Genomic DNA, 14,645 nt, shown 5'->3' on the forward strand with positions numbered 1-14,645 from the left:
TTAACACCCACGCAGCCCTGGCACAGGGTCCAAAAAGCCTGCTCACCCGGGCAGAACGTTTCAACGGCCACAGACATTCCTGGGATTGAACTGTACGCACAGAGCTGCATGTAAACATGTGTGTGCTCATGTACGTCGACATTAAAGCCCATCCAAAACAAACCGAGTGACATTCTCCACACGCACACACGCAAACGTACTACGCATGTTCAACCCTTAATTCTACACAGTAAATTTGCCAGTGTCAAAAAGGCAGTGTCAAACTATTTTAATTCTTCCGGAGTTCTTCCAACAATGGACAGAGTAAAATTGAACCAGAAAACTTCCAGTGTTGGTGAAAATAATCGGAGTTAACAGAGGTTTTACTCTGTCAGTGTTATTGACTCTCTCAGGCCCTGATTCAACACTGATTAGAGCAAGATACCTTCCAGAGTATCACAAAGAATACTCTGGAGAGCCCCGCCCACCAACTTTCCCGGTCAAACTGAGAATGTGGATTCTGGCATCGCCATCTTCCTCGCGTCGAAATACTGTGGTAAGTCTTTCTACTATAAACTATTCCCGTTGTTTTTCTTCATTCCAGTAGAATCTGTATAAGAATAAAGGGACATATTCATTCACCACACTAGTCAATGTTGGGTACGTGTCTTCAAATACCGAATTTCAAATGGCTAACGTGATATCGGGTCGGCGGTTAGCTTAAATGTAGCAGCCAAATGTCTGACCACGCAACACCAAACTGAACAAAAACGACACGAGGTAACGTTAATGTCAGCGAGGACGAGCTGTCCTGGTGTGTTATGTGTCATGCTTGCACATTTATTTCAGTAAAATGAAGAAAAAAATTCGTTGAAGCAGTCATATTTATTATTTCTATTTGAGCCGGAGCAAATCGCTTTAGCGTCACAATTTGGTCGAGCATAGCGGGACATGTCGCGGACATGCGGACGTGCCGCGGCTCCGAGAGGCTCGGTTCCCGTTAGCTGCTGCTGTAGCCATAGATATATAAATAGTAGACGCTGCATTGGCTGCTGAGGCGCAAACAAATATTTTTTATTATATTATATACCAGAATATTATTACTGTTACACCTACTACTACTGAATATTAAAATACGCCGAATCATGTTTTCGGTGTCATGCCTACAAAATCCCGTGAACATCCGCTTTTGTATTCAGCGAGTGACGCGCTGACACTTCGTTGCGCCAGCTGGCACTGAGTGGAGCGGGTGACCGGTCCAAGCTGGCGGCCCCGCGGCCCGTCAGCACCACTAGGCAGCAGCGGTCGATGTCTATTCTTTATGTCTATGGCTGTAGCTGCTGCTTAATTTATGCTTCCACGTTACGGCGGCGGCGGGTGTGGCTGTGTGTTTCTGCGGGTGCCGAATCCTTGGTGAGCCGAAGCTCATATTGAAGCGCAGGCTACGGAGAAGACGTGAATTTACAACACTGGTTCACCCACTGAGGGACCTGGACGAGCAAGTGCACTTTCGATACTTTCAAATGTCAGCAACTGCCGCAAATTACGTTCTGAGCGGACCAATCACAGCACTTGCGATCCACGTCAACTCGACTCGCAGTTAGATTTTTTCGGAGGTGCACGTCAGGCTACGGCGGAGGGGTCTACGTAGTTACGTAGTTACTTAATATGTATATTTTCCTTTTTCTTTCAGATTGTTCTTTAATGTACTGTGGTGCTCTGGTGGTAAGTAATAAGTTGATGTACTTGACCGAAAATGTAGTTGTGTTTGTGATTTTTAAAGCTGAAATAGGGTATTTTCAGGTTGTCAGCTTGTATGGTGTTGTAGATCATAATGTTGATTTCAGTTTGCTGTCTTTGCAGATACCATCATGTTGATCAAAACATTCCTGTCATCCAGCACCAACCAAGATCTTTGCCACTGTGATAAGATGTGAGCTTTACATGTTTTAGGTTTACTTTTGATGCCAATATTTCATGTTTACTTGGAATAAATATGTATTACAGTATGGATACAATTGTCTGTGTGTTTTTCCCCCTGCATAGATATGCAACACTGGTAGGAGTTGGTTAAAAATCAACACTCTTTGGAGTGATTTCATAATCAACATAGTGTAAAGTAGGTTTAACACTGGAAAGGTTATTTCTTTTATAACTCTATGGGTGTTACTTCTTACATAGTGTAAAACTTGATTGACACTTCTTAGAGTTAATATTATTACACTACACTGCACCTAGTGTAAAATTTTAACTCTTACCAGAGTAAAATTGACTCTGGAAATTTAACTCTGTGTTCAGTGTACATTTAACACTCTGTAGATAGGGACCATATGTTCACTGAGGTAGTGTTAAAATTGACTCTTTAAGTGTTGTATTAACACTCGCGATTTTACTGTGTACGCAGCTATTTAACGTCTCAGTGGGAATTACTGATTTCACGTTCTGGAACTCTGGCCTATTGCGTCATTCCTTGTCAATCACTCTCCCAAGTCAAAGCGAATCAATTTTCATACTCGTTGTTACCAATCCTGTAAATCGCAGTTGAAATGACTTTCCATTCCTCACCCCTCATCACTGGGGTACAAATAATGCCACGAACCCCTGGACAGTCCAAACCAGTGGTGGTGCTGATCTCTACAAAATACCCATAAATGCGATTGGGTTTTAATCGGATGTGACCCTTTGAAGGGTTGATTCTTCAACCCTGCCAGTTCACTCCACCCCCACAAACCCCAAACTATAGCCCGGCCCGACCACAGGCTACTAATCGGCTGGCACGGGACGGCCGTGCGCCTCATTATGCGACAGAGCTTAATTGGAGTGCTGAGTCCCAGCAGAACCGCAGCCAGTCACTATTTACAGATCCATCTGGGTCGAGCTCATGGCCAGAAGCAGTCACGGTTTACCGATGCCAACCGGTGGCCCAGGACGCGGCCTCGCTGGATGTATTTCAGCAGATATACGGCTAAATATAAGCAGGTCTCACGTGTTGCATGCCGAGCATTATGTACGCGGGTTTGGATGCAGCTTTCTGTTTGTGCAGCACAGTTGAAGTGTGGCTTCAGCTGTGGTTTACGACCTTCCAACAAAGACGGTATTTTGAGTTTGCAGCTTGAACGCAATCCAAGGTCTGTGCACACATATCCCTTCGTGCACGTATGCATGTGTACAACCGCTCCATCCGTCTGACAGTGAGCCGGAGCTCAGCGCTGCTGCAGGGTGACCCTGGTGTCCTTGCTGTTTCATATAGTCTGGCGTTATTCCTGGTGTCAGGGGTTTGTCTTGGACCGCGTGCTGTGTAATTGTAATGTCTGGTTCAGTGTCCATTTTTGTGGTTGCATCTGAGTGGAGAAAACAATTCCAGCAGCATCCCTGAATAGGCAGGAAATAAAGTGTCTGGACCATTTCTGCCCCAGACATTTTGAAATCACTTAATTTTGGCAATGAGGAACGCTCGCTTTTGTTTGTTGTTGGTCTGGGTTTCTGTTTCCTGTCCAGCGTTCACACACCAACGCACACTGTGTGGCAAAAACACTATAAAGCGTAAGTTGGTCGACTCTTATCTTCTTCTATAAAGATGAACGATATCGGCCCTTACAGACACGGCCGTATCTTCAGGAGGGAGCGCATGACGTCCCTTCACAAGGTGCTACATCGGCTCGCTGCGACTTCATGAAACAATATTACATTTATTTTACCAAGCACTTCCACTGAAGATCGACTAGCAGAGGCACAAGTTATCATAGGTGATTAAATGCAGGACAAAACATTTCAGCAGCTTGTCTGAGGACAGCAGAGCGACTGGGACTGTTTTGGGTTGTTGGTTGTTTCTTATTTCAATTTGAATTCATACTTTAATGCTTAAAAACAATGTATTGCAGTGTATATATCACATTTCTTATTGCATTTTATTGTGAGAATCTGACTCATCGGTTCACAGTTGGAAGGTGTGTTTTTGCATGAGCTTAGAGGGTTATTTTTAAAAAACATTTTGCCATTTGATCCTTGACTTTACAACATAACCGTTGTATGTGTATATCTGTCATGGGTCACATATCTCTCCCCCTCCTTGAAGTAGCAGTTGTAGAGCAGAGCTCCGTCCGGCGGACCCACACTAACACGCCACCGAGGCATCTCAAGGATACAACGTGTGACCATAGTCGTGTGTTTGAGGTTTTTAATGTTTGATCGTTTTAATGTAAAGTGTCTTTGAGTACTATGAAAAGCACTATAGAAATAAAATGCATTATTTCTATTAGTGAACACCAGGTTTATCTATTAAAGTGGACTACACAGCACAAAAAAAAAAAAATATTTATTTTATTTATTTATTCATATATAATTTGGATTTTAATGTTAAAGAATCTTCTTTGCATCCGTCTTTTGTCTCCCCCAGTTTGCCTCCACTGGCCTGATACACTCAACAAGCAGCCTTTAAATGACCGGTTTCCCTTTTCTCTTCAAACCATCACTGCATTGTGCGCGTGGGTGATTATATGTGTCACAAACAAAACGCAAAACATCATGTAACACACCGACTGAATGATACAAAAAAGGATGGACTTCTGACTTTGTATTAAAGTATGTTAATAAAAGACAAAGAAAACTGGACGATATAATTCAGCGTTTAACAGGCGAGCAGGTGGAAAGTGCCTGTGACGTTTGTGTGTGCGTATCTTCTGCAATAAATACGAGAATAATGTTCTGTATTATACATTTTACTGAGTACTCTGTGCTCATCAGACGGATGAGACTGAGTTATTATCTGAGTCAGTAACCACAGTAACACTATGAGCCATGATATGACCCTACTGCTGTAAAGTGTTGTTTTCTGTGGGATGGATCTGAGGGACCTCATGGAAGGATTTGGCCCATGAAATAAAAGAAAGAAATCGTATGTCTGTAAATAATAATCAGGGACGTTTGTGTGAGAGAGTTGAGTTGTTGAAAGAAAGACTTAGTTCTCACCACAGAATAGAAGAAGTATTGAGATCATTTATTTAAGTTAAAATATTACACGGTTAAAATACTCCACTATGGGTGAAAGTCCTGCATTGTACAGAAAGAATAGTCGATATACTGATGTGATTAAATTGATTATGCTGTCACATTAAGGAGTTTCTTTAAAAAGTGACATTTTCATCAAAAAAACGCATATTATTCTGCATACTGTTTTACAGTATTATGTATTTAATGAAGTGATGAATGATATACTCCACGGCAACCAATTGTATTAAATAAATATATATATATATATATATATATATATATATATATATATATATATATATATATATATATATATGTATGTGTTCTTTTTTGACACTACGGTATTCTTTCTTTGCTGCCAGTTAATTACCATAAATATTATTGTAGGTTTCTTACATTTCCAGATAATCCAAGAGAAATACTTAGTTTTTGTGAATAACGTTGTTACTAAACACAATTCCAGATTAACTGAAGATCCTTACTTACCTTATTTTTACTCTTTAGAAGTTGTACTTATTTATCGAAATGACAGACAATGTAACACATAGATCTCTGCGATCTCTCCCTCTCTGTAAGTCCGTATAGTCTCTATAACAATGTTGATGTCCTCTCACTGCCCCTCGTGGACCCCGGCCGTGTCTCCTAAACAAACTGTATATTTCCGTCCTCTGGGGAACGTCCACCTGTCAGGCTTTTCCCCGTTCCGCCGGATGCATCCGCTCGGCAGTACGACACCACTAATTATACCCATCAAGTCTGCCACTGAGGAGAAGGTTTCTGGGACGAGCCCACACATTTTCACTCTTGATGTCTGCGCTCCTCAGCCCGCCCGTTTTTATTGCTAAATACGTCTTATTTATACGTCGCATATTTAGACTTGATGCTCTGCTTCCCGCTGTGTGATCGCTGCGTCTGAGATGCCTCGTCATCACACGCTGGTATTTTTTAATGTACACAGATATTCTTTATTTTGATCTGCACACTTTTCTGTCGGGGATGAAGTGTGAGACGGTCAACTGTCCTCATCTGTCTTCCCAGCTGTCTTTCTGTCAGTCTCTCCAAGGTCGGTGTGTTGTGGTCCGGACGATAACATTTAACAAATTCTGCCGGGTCTCTGCGATCTGTGGCCCGCTGACCGGACCACAGGCCAAACACACGCACACGCATGTACAGTGTGAGGATGCAAACATGCAAATGGACACTTTGGCTTCACGTTCTCATACACGGCCATAGCAGCGTCTGTTTTCCTCTCAGTGGTTTTATTTAATACACATGAATTCATTTGATTAAGAGTCCTAGAGCTCTGTTTTGGCCTCGGCTTCCGTCTGCTTCGCCTCCTAGAAAACATACAAGAGCAATAAGTGAAACACTGAAGAGAGTGAATATCCACATGTGTATCTATGAAGCGTTTCACAAATAACGGATTTCATCAGAGGGAATCTCTAAAAAGTGCCTTCATTTAGGACATCAATGTCACCAACACTGATACTTCACCACGTCTGGATTTTTTATTCCTCCATCTTAGAGGAATGTGTGTGTTTAAACGGTTTATCAGAAGAGCCAAAGAGAAAAAGACAAAGGGCAGACTGCTGTCTACTGTGGAGACTCCAAAGCCCCTCGAGGCCAATTTGTGAACTTAGGCGATGCGAATAAAAGTGTCTGAACCACGTTTGCCAAATATGGTCGAAGGTCCGGGGAAGTTCCAGCCGCTCTGTCGCAAACAGCAGCCCTGCAGAAAGCTCCACAAACTGAGCCACAGAGAAAAGTACAGTTTCTTTTTGGTCATTTTGGCTGGAAACCGTTGGAGAACCTGAAGAGAGCATTTTAAATACACGGAATCCTTCGCCGTTAATTCCTTTCTCGCGTCCGGCGCCGGCCCTTTACGGGCATTACGGGTCACAGTTATATCTGATGTGCTGATGTGTGATTTATGCCACACACTGACGTCTCGTGTCTTTTGTGTTGTAATTAATCACTGAGCCTTCGCATGTGGTCGACGGGCGTTCCTGCAGCGAGGCTCGAAGCGCCTTGATTCTTGTTGAGCTTTGCTCACTGCCGCTCTCCTTCCACGCCACGCCAGCAAGAGCCGCCATTCAGCTTAATTCTGCTCTTTTTATTTCAACGTTGTTTTCTTTCTCTTTCAACTCTCACGAATCCCACTTTTATAATAAACATCACTCGGCTCACCTTCAGTTCCCCCCGTAAGAAGGACAGGCAGAAGTGTCGCACTCGCTCCGTGGAGATCTCCCCAGCGGGCAGGAGCCACTTTGTGTCCGAGTCGCCATCGTAAATACCGACTCGAGGGAGGTGCTGGGACTTGAGGCCGAAGTAGTCCAGTGCCCGAGAGTTGGACTTGGCGGCTCCGTTGACCAGCACAAACAAGAACTGGAACACAGTTCATGGAATGTAACGTCTCTTATAATTTAGTCACTTGGTTGCATTTGAAGCTGTTGTTGTTCGGGTGAAGTCATTTGACAGTTGTCACCTTGTCAGTGAAGTCAGGGGCCACGGCCCCCAGGGCCCCCTTCAGCTCACTGTATCCGTCACTGCCTTTGTTGGCAAAGAGCAGCAGGTGTGTCTTCACCTGGGAATTGAACAGGCCCACGGCGGTCTGAGGAGGGAGGGAACATGAAGGATGAGGCTCGCGACCTCCTTCCTCTCCCCTGACAAGCAGCTTACTGCCAAATCACATCATCATTGTGTGTTTTCTCTTTGCACTGACATTTGTGCAACTGCTACATATATATATATATATATATATATATATATATATATATATAGTGGCTCAATGGCACTAAGTACATCCACACAAAGTATTCACATTAGGTACTTTTGCTGAATGCATAACCTTCAATTGAGTATTTCTACATTGTGTTGCTACTTTGCTTAAATAAAATATGTGTGTATTTCTCTGAGAACAGAGAGTTTGGTCCATTATTTGTTCAGGGGCTTTTTTACTCTTTTCAAATGTTGTACCTGTATTCAACAAAATATCTCCTTAAGACAAAAGAAGTTAGCGATTAAATAACATCCAAAAAAGAACAATTTGTTTGACAGACAGGTCATTTATTACACAGATGAGTCGGACCTACCACTTGATCGTACTCTGTGATGTATCGAACCTCATTGACGCTGATGAAGTTCACGAGGCCGTCGGCTTCTAACTTTTTGGTTGTGGCAATAACGAGGTTCTCCTGGTGGTTGTCTGCCTGCATCACATGACACACGTCATCTTTACATGAAACCGTGCAGGGTCGTAAAGTATGTAACGAAACCGTGAGATTCACGAGTTCAGTAAACAACTAATATGTAGGAAGCCACGTCATTCGCTGAGGAATTACGAAGCCGAATTCCGAGCATTCCGAGCATTCCAAGCATTCCGAGCAGCTGGTCATGGCGTTCTGTGGCCTGTAGATCCCTGGTGTGTGACTCGGGGGGTAAACTGGTAAATATTCAGAAATATGTTGTACAATTTTACCTCTTTAAATAATTAACGGCTTCAAAAACACTGAAGCTGAATGAAAGAAAATGTAGGAAAACTTATTCGCACAAAATTCTTACTCATTTTAGTCATCGTTAAAAAGTGAAAGACACATTAATTATGTATGAGAAGACACAGCCATTGGTGCATAATTCATGTTTAAAGCAAAGGAGCTATTACACAGTTATTTAAGTTTATACAACACAGATAAAGCATAATAATGAGTAAGTAAAAGAGAAATAATCAATACGTAGAACGATAATCGTCCAACAAAACATTGGTAAACACCATCTTAAAACTCGCCATCCAAAAGACGTCTGTCACCAGCTATTCTGATTTATTGATCCCACTGATACCTACAGCATGTTCATCCCCTGGACAATAATCGTGTTCAACATTATTCCTTTAAACGAACATTGTCCATCAGGGAAAGTCAATGTTGCTGCAGACCCACGACCCACTCGCGTGACTCCTCGTGAGGGTCCCCAGCCGTCCGCAGGGCCCGACCCCCCGAGACCGGTAACATCCCATTTATCGTTGAAACAGACGGCTCGCGGTGATGGATTACCTTTCTGAAAAGAGCGATGGTGTCAGAGGAGAGAGCGTAGTGGCTCCACACCTCTTTCTGCGTGCAGACGGCCACAGGGACGGAGTGGACGCGGCCTGCAGCTGAAACAAGTTGCTGATAGCCGGGACTCTCCTCTCCCTGACGCATGAGGGGAAAAACACAGTTACAGGATGATTTTGATAGCTTTTCTTATCTTTTGCAATACAATGTGTGGATCTTGCACAACCTGCTTCGGAACAAGAGTTAGCTAATCCGTAGCTCGGCACTTTGAGATACCATGACAAGGGAAGCTGTACTGATTTGCAATTAATAACTTCCATTTTTACTCCATAACCGTCGGCCTGTAGTATCTTTAACCACTGTAATCTGCAGAACTTGGTTCCAATAGATGGCTGAGCAAGAACCGGCTGCTGTAACTCTCCCTTTTCCATCTAGAGAATGTAAATGAGGAAAACGAAGAGGGTGGCAGAGCGAGGTTAAGGAATGGAGAAGCAGAGGGATGCACTGGGGAGGGAGAGACGGGAGCTAACTCAAAGCAAGGTGAGTCATGTCTATTCTGAGCCGGTATCGCATGAGCTGTGCCAATCCATTTGATCATTTCGCAGCCTGTAATATGTGTTCATTCCCGGTGAGTCACAGCACCAATATTTTGGTCTCTCGTTGCCTTGCGTTGCTACGCGTTATCCTCATGTGCTCCCTCCTCCATCCTCCTCTCATGAACCTTCTCCCTGCGTTTGTTTACCACACGGTCAGTGAAGCCAATCCCACAGGCCCTCAGATACGTATGCATTTCCTGTCCAGTGGCCCGCCGTCTTCCCCCGCGCACGGCGCCCGGCCAAAGGGCCCCCGTGGGACGGCTAGCCGCACTCTGTCCTCCGCGCTGCCAAAGGTGTGGCCGCAGGAAATATTCCTCTTCCAAATCTATTTGTGACAGCAGCATCAAAAACACCAGGCTGCAAACACATGCTGTGTTTTTTAAGCCTCCTCAGTCTCCTTCTCGGCTTAATTGGCACGATCATGGTCCGCCACATGCATGACATGCATGTTCCCATGTGCGCTGGTTTAAAATACGTCTAAAGGCTGATTTGAACCCATGGCCTGGATTTTTTTTTCTTTTTTATGTCTGACCTCCAGGAATCCGATGACCACCACTTCAGCAGAGTCGATGAAGGCCTCGGCGGCTTTGGTGTCGGTCAGTCTGGGAAGGACACTGTCTGAGACACAAAAGACACGAGACGCACACAATGCAGCGTGCAGTCACTGCGGCTTACATTCCGAGTCCACATCCATGCTGGTTATGGACGGAACGACAAAAACTGCAAACGGGCTGAAATTTTGCATGTTTGCAATCCAACGTTTGCTAAATAAATAGATAATTAACAATAATCAAAAAATCCTAAGGGGAGAATTGATACTCAATTGATTGGCAATCTATCCATTAATATTGCTACATATCTGCAAGTGTAAATGTAAAGCTCGTGGTAAAGGCAGAGGATCCCCAACATGATATGAATTCATCCTTTGGGGACAATTAATGGACAGATGATTTTTAGTGAAATTAGTCTACAAATCGTATATTTGCAGTATTCTCGCTGAAATTTCCTCTCTGAAAGCAGAGAAAAGAACGGAAGAAGACTCAGCAGTTACCTTTCTCTGCGGCAACGACAGAAGACACCAGGAGGGAGAAAAACAGAGCGATCAGCATGTTTCCACTGACGCGGCGGCAGGAAAAGAGAACCGAGCAGGGGACGTGCTGGCGACTTTGTAGCTGTTGGACTCCTCTCTGTGTCCCACGGGTCACCACATGGCCGTGTTTGCTGCATGGGAAGCAGCCAGGTGCTCTTGATAAGTGCGTCGCTGGGACGTTGGACTACGTGTCACTGTGCCACAGGGGCCGCGTGCGTGTCTGCACATTGGTGTGTTACGGCCTTCAGGTTGAGGACAATCGCAGCCCCGTTGGTCCAGCGGACCTTTATTGTTGTGCAGCATCACACACCTGTCTTGTGTCTCACTAGCAGAGTCTTCTTAGCAACGCTGCTGTCGAGATGTGTTGAGGCTTTGGTTAAAGCTCAGGCTGCAGCGCCGCCAATGTGACCACCGATGCATTTTGGCACATTGACCACAGGAGGGACACGGCTCCCATCCTCACTAAATCCTGCTTACTTCTCACAATTTAGTTTGGGAATATCTTTATCACAAGAAGTACAGGTGTGAATCTAAATCTATGTGGGATACTTGTTTTTTCATTACAGATCCTCTTTGAGTACCTTGAAAAATGTTCAATATATATATATATTTTTTTATTTACTAAACATATTGCACTATAAAATGCAACTGTCCAAATATGTCATCTCAGTTTTGATCACTTCTACATTTTCAAATCATCAATATTTTCACCAGGATTTTGTTGCTTAAGTGACACAAACCCTGCAAGTGAGCATCTTGACTGTAGATTATTTTAAAGAAAACATCTAGCATTCATTAATATTCATGACGATGTTGCCACGATACCACCAACAATAAAAGAGGACCAAAGGAATAAAAGACCAACAATAAAACATTTCCTGACATAACTTACAGCAGCTCACAGCCATGTGTTGATGTTAAAACACGCCATGAATGTATTTATTTGTAACTTATAAATTAAACTCCTTAAAGAGGAATAATTCATTTGTAGTGTGACGTTTTACTCAGTGATTCCTTTTTCTAACTGAAATGGGAATCTGCTGTAAAAGTTCTGGCGAGTTATAGTTTGGTCGACCACAGAGCAGAAAAAAAAGATGAGAAAAAACTGTCTGAATCCTTTAAACTTCTGTTGCACCTCAATAAAACCCAAATACTGTTTACATCGTTCTAAAGAATATTGAAGATAACAAAAACAAGAAAACACACAAACATAACCTCCTAAAGTTATTTCTACAAGGAAAATATCATAATATGTTCATTGCAAGTAGTCTAATGAGAGAAATAATGAAAGCAAAAAATGCATTTGGGAATTAGAGAATCCTTAATTGTAAATGATCAAAAAGCCAACAAACGTCCTCTAAGATTAAAACAAAAGATGAAGCTGTGAAGCGTCCCAGCGTATTATCGGGGATGTGTGTTCACATGGGGCTTAAGGAGGCAACAGGGACACTAATACTGCAAAAGAGGTCATCAGCTGACGTCTGGCGGTACAGGTGACACGTCCATAGTGACACTGCAAGTCTGCAAAGACCAAACTAAATAAAGCTCCTTACAAACACTTACTCCCCTTCGTGGGTGGGAACACACGATTTAGATCACAGCCCACAAATAACCACAAACTATTGTGCAAACAAGGTGTTCATGAAGTACTTCTTGGATACAAAAGAACACGATTTGGCGACAACTTTGTCGAAAAAGAGAACCTGTCAGTGCTTAGTACCAAGGCAGGATGCCGGATGAAGAATGGCAACTTCTCTAAGTAATCTTTGTATATGTCATAATCTAAGAATGAATATATATTCATTGTTCAACCTATTTTCAATTTAATTTCACTAAACTTATTTTGTTTTGTTGTATTGAATTGAGACACAAACGAGGCAAAAATAATCCATTCAAGTCAAGTCAAGTCATTTTATTTTGTATAGCCCAAAATCGCAAATTACAAATTTGCCTCAGAGGGCTTTACAGTCTGTACACATACAACATCCTCTGCCCCGAAACCCTCCATCGGCACAGGAAAAACTCCCCAAAAAATGAAAAAACCCTTACAAGAGGGAAAAAAGGGAAGAAACCTTAGGGAGAACGTCAGAGGAGGGATCCCACTCTCGGGATGGACAGACTACAATGGATGCCATGTGTACAGAATGAACAATGTATAACCATGCAATTCCTATGACAGAAATGATTCAAGTAATTGTGAGTAGTAAGCCAGGCGCACAGCAGGACCACTGCAGGGACCACCACCATCAGATAGAACCACCATCCACAGAATCCTGTGGGGAGGGAGAGCACAGAGATTTTAGGAGAGGGTAATGTCGGTTTATGAGTAAAGTAATATTATTAATATCTAAAATAATGATGATGATGATGATGATGGCAGCAGCAGGCGTCAGCATGGCCACGGTAGGTGTCAGGACCAGGGTCCCGAAGGAACCACGATCTACGGAGACCTGATAGGGGAGAAAGCACACAAAAAACTCCCGGAAAGAAGCTGAATTAGTCATGTGCATTAATAAAACTTGAATTATGGTAGAACGAGAGCGTGAGAGAGGAGCTTTGTGTGTCCTAAGAATTCCCCCGGCATTCTAAGCCTATAGCAGCTTAACTAAGGGCTGGTCCGGACTAACCTGAGCCAGCCCTAACTATAGGCAGAATCAAAGAGGAACGTTTTAAGTTTTACTTTAAAAGAGCTGACCGAATCTGCCCCCCGGACTGAAAGTGGAACCTGGTTCCACAAAAGAGGAGCTTGATAACTGAAGGCTCTGGCCCCCAGCCTACTTTTTAAAACCATAGGAACAACAAGTAACCCAGCATCTATGGAGCACAGCTGCCTTGTAGGGCAATAAGGTGTTACAAGCTCTTTAAGATACAACGGTGCCTCACCAGCAAGTGCCTTGTAGGTGAGGAGAAGTACCTTAAAATCTATTCTTGATTTAACAGGGAGCCGGTGCAGAGAAGTTAATACAGGAGTGATATGATCCCTTTTCTTAGTTCTCGTTAATACACGTGCTGCAGCATTCTGAATCAACTGGAGAGGCTTAAGAGATTTATAAGAGCAGCCTGATAACAAAGAATCACAGTAGTCCAGTCTGGAAGTGACAAACGCATGAACTAATTTTTCTGCATCACTTTGAGACAGGAAGTTCCTGATTTTTGATATGTTACGTAGATGAAAATAGGCAGTCCTTGAAGTCTTCTTTATATGCGAGTTGAAGGTCATATCCTGGTCGAAGAGAACTCCCAGATTCCTGACGGTGCTGCTGGGTACCAGAGCAATTCCATCCATAAAAACTGTATCACGCGACAGCTGGCTTCGAAGGCGCTCTGGGCCTATCAGGATAACTTCCGTTTTTTCTGAGTTTAGCATCAGGAAGTTGCCGGTCATCCAAGTTTTGATGTCTCCAAGACATTCTTGAAGTCTAACTAACTGGTCCGTCTCTTCTGGCTTGATCGACAGATACAGTTGAGTATCGTCTGCATAACAATGGAAGTTTATGCGGTGTTTCCTGATAAGTGAATTCAAATTGTTACTTCAGTAAAAGAAATGTAAATATAGTGAACTTTGGTTTTAGGGAAAGTTTCCCTTATTAGCCATTTACCCAACGCACAGATACAGTATATAGTGGGCGTTAATGTTGACCATGACCCACAGAGGTAATGTAAGACGTGGGGGGGGATCGCAAACCTTTTGACTATTTTTCTGTCTCTGTTCTTGGTTTCCAAGAAGATTTCCACTTCAATCAAATGCAAATAGCTTCTGCTCGTCTGTATCTCTGCACAAATGTCTCCTTCAAGGTTTCCTTTCACAGTGCCTCTTTAATACGTTCTCTTTCTAGTTGGGTTTTCAAAGGCAACATAAAAAGGTGGCTGACACATATGGGGAAAGACAGAAGAAAATCAGTGGGGAGAAGAAAAGTCATGGTACAGTTTGTAGAGCGCATT

At 43.1% G+C, this 14,645-nt stretch overlaps 1 protein-coding gene and 1 long non-coding RNA gene across 2 annotated transcripts; one reads left to right on the forward strand and one right to left on the reverse strand.

Moving 5' to 3' along the window:
- The first annotated feature begins 1,259 nt into the window (after positions 1 to 1,259).
- On the forward strand, positions 1,260 to 1,992 carry LOC144383400 (uncharacterized). Its single transcript, XR_013450746.1, has 3 exons — positions 1,260 to 1,392; positions 1,673 to 1,704; positions 1,843 to 1,992. It is a non-coding gene; the product is annotated as an uncharacterized LOC144383400 (long non-coding RNA).
- Positions 1,993 to 6,208: 4,216 nt separating this feature from the next.
- Positions 6,209 to 10,819, reverse strand: erp27 (endoplasmic reticulum protein 27). Its single transcript, XM_040185447.2, has 7 exons — positions 10,665 to 10,819; positions 10,146 to 10,231; positions 9,018 to 9,155; positions 8,061 to 8,177; positions 7,454 to 7,579; positions 7,156 to 7,353; positions 6,209 to 6,305 (listed from the first exon to the last, which is right to left on the reverse strand). The coding sequence occupies exons 1-7, from the start codon at positions 10,720 to 10,722 to the stop codon at positions 6,264 to 6,266; spliced, it is 765 nt and encodes a 254-aa protein (XP_040041381.2). The 5' UTR covers positions 10,723 to 10,819; the 3' UTR covers positions 6,209 to 6,263.
- Positions 10,820 to 14,645: the final 3,826 nt, after the last annotated feature.

This window comes from Gasterosteus aculeatus, chromosome 9 (assembly GCF_964276395.1).
Source record: "Gasterosteus aculeatus chromosome 9, fGasAcu3.hap1.1, whole genome shotgun sequence".
Classification (NCBI taxonomy): domain Eukaryota; kingdom Metazoa; phylum Chordata; class Actinopteri; order Perciformes; family Gasterosteidae; genus Gasterosteus; species Gasterosteus aculeatus.

Excerpts from the sequence above, each read along its gene's own strand:
- erp27 (XM_040185447.2), bottom strand. The coding sequence starts at position 10,722 with ATGCTGATCGCTCTGTTTTTCTCCCTCCTGGTGTCTTCTGTCGTTGCC. Across the intron at positions 10,232-10,664 it reads TGTCGTTGCCGCAGAGAAAG|ACAGTGTCCTTCCCAGACTG; the intron begins GTAACTGCTGAG and ends TTTGTGTCTCAG. Across the intron at positions 9,156-10,145 it reads TGGTCATCGGATTCCTGGAG|GGAGAGGAGAGTCCCGGCTA; the intron begins GTCAGACATAAA and ends CTCATGCGTCAG.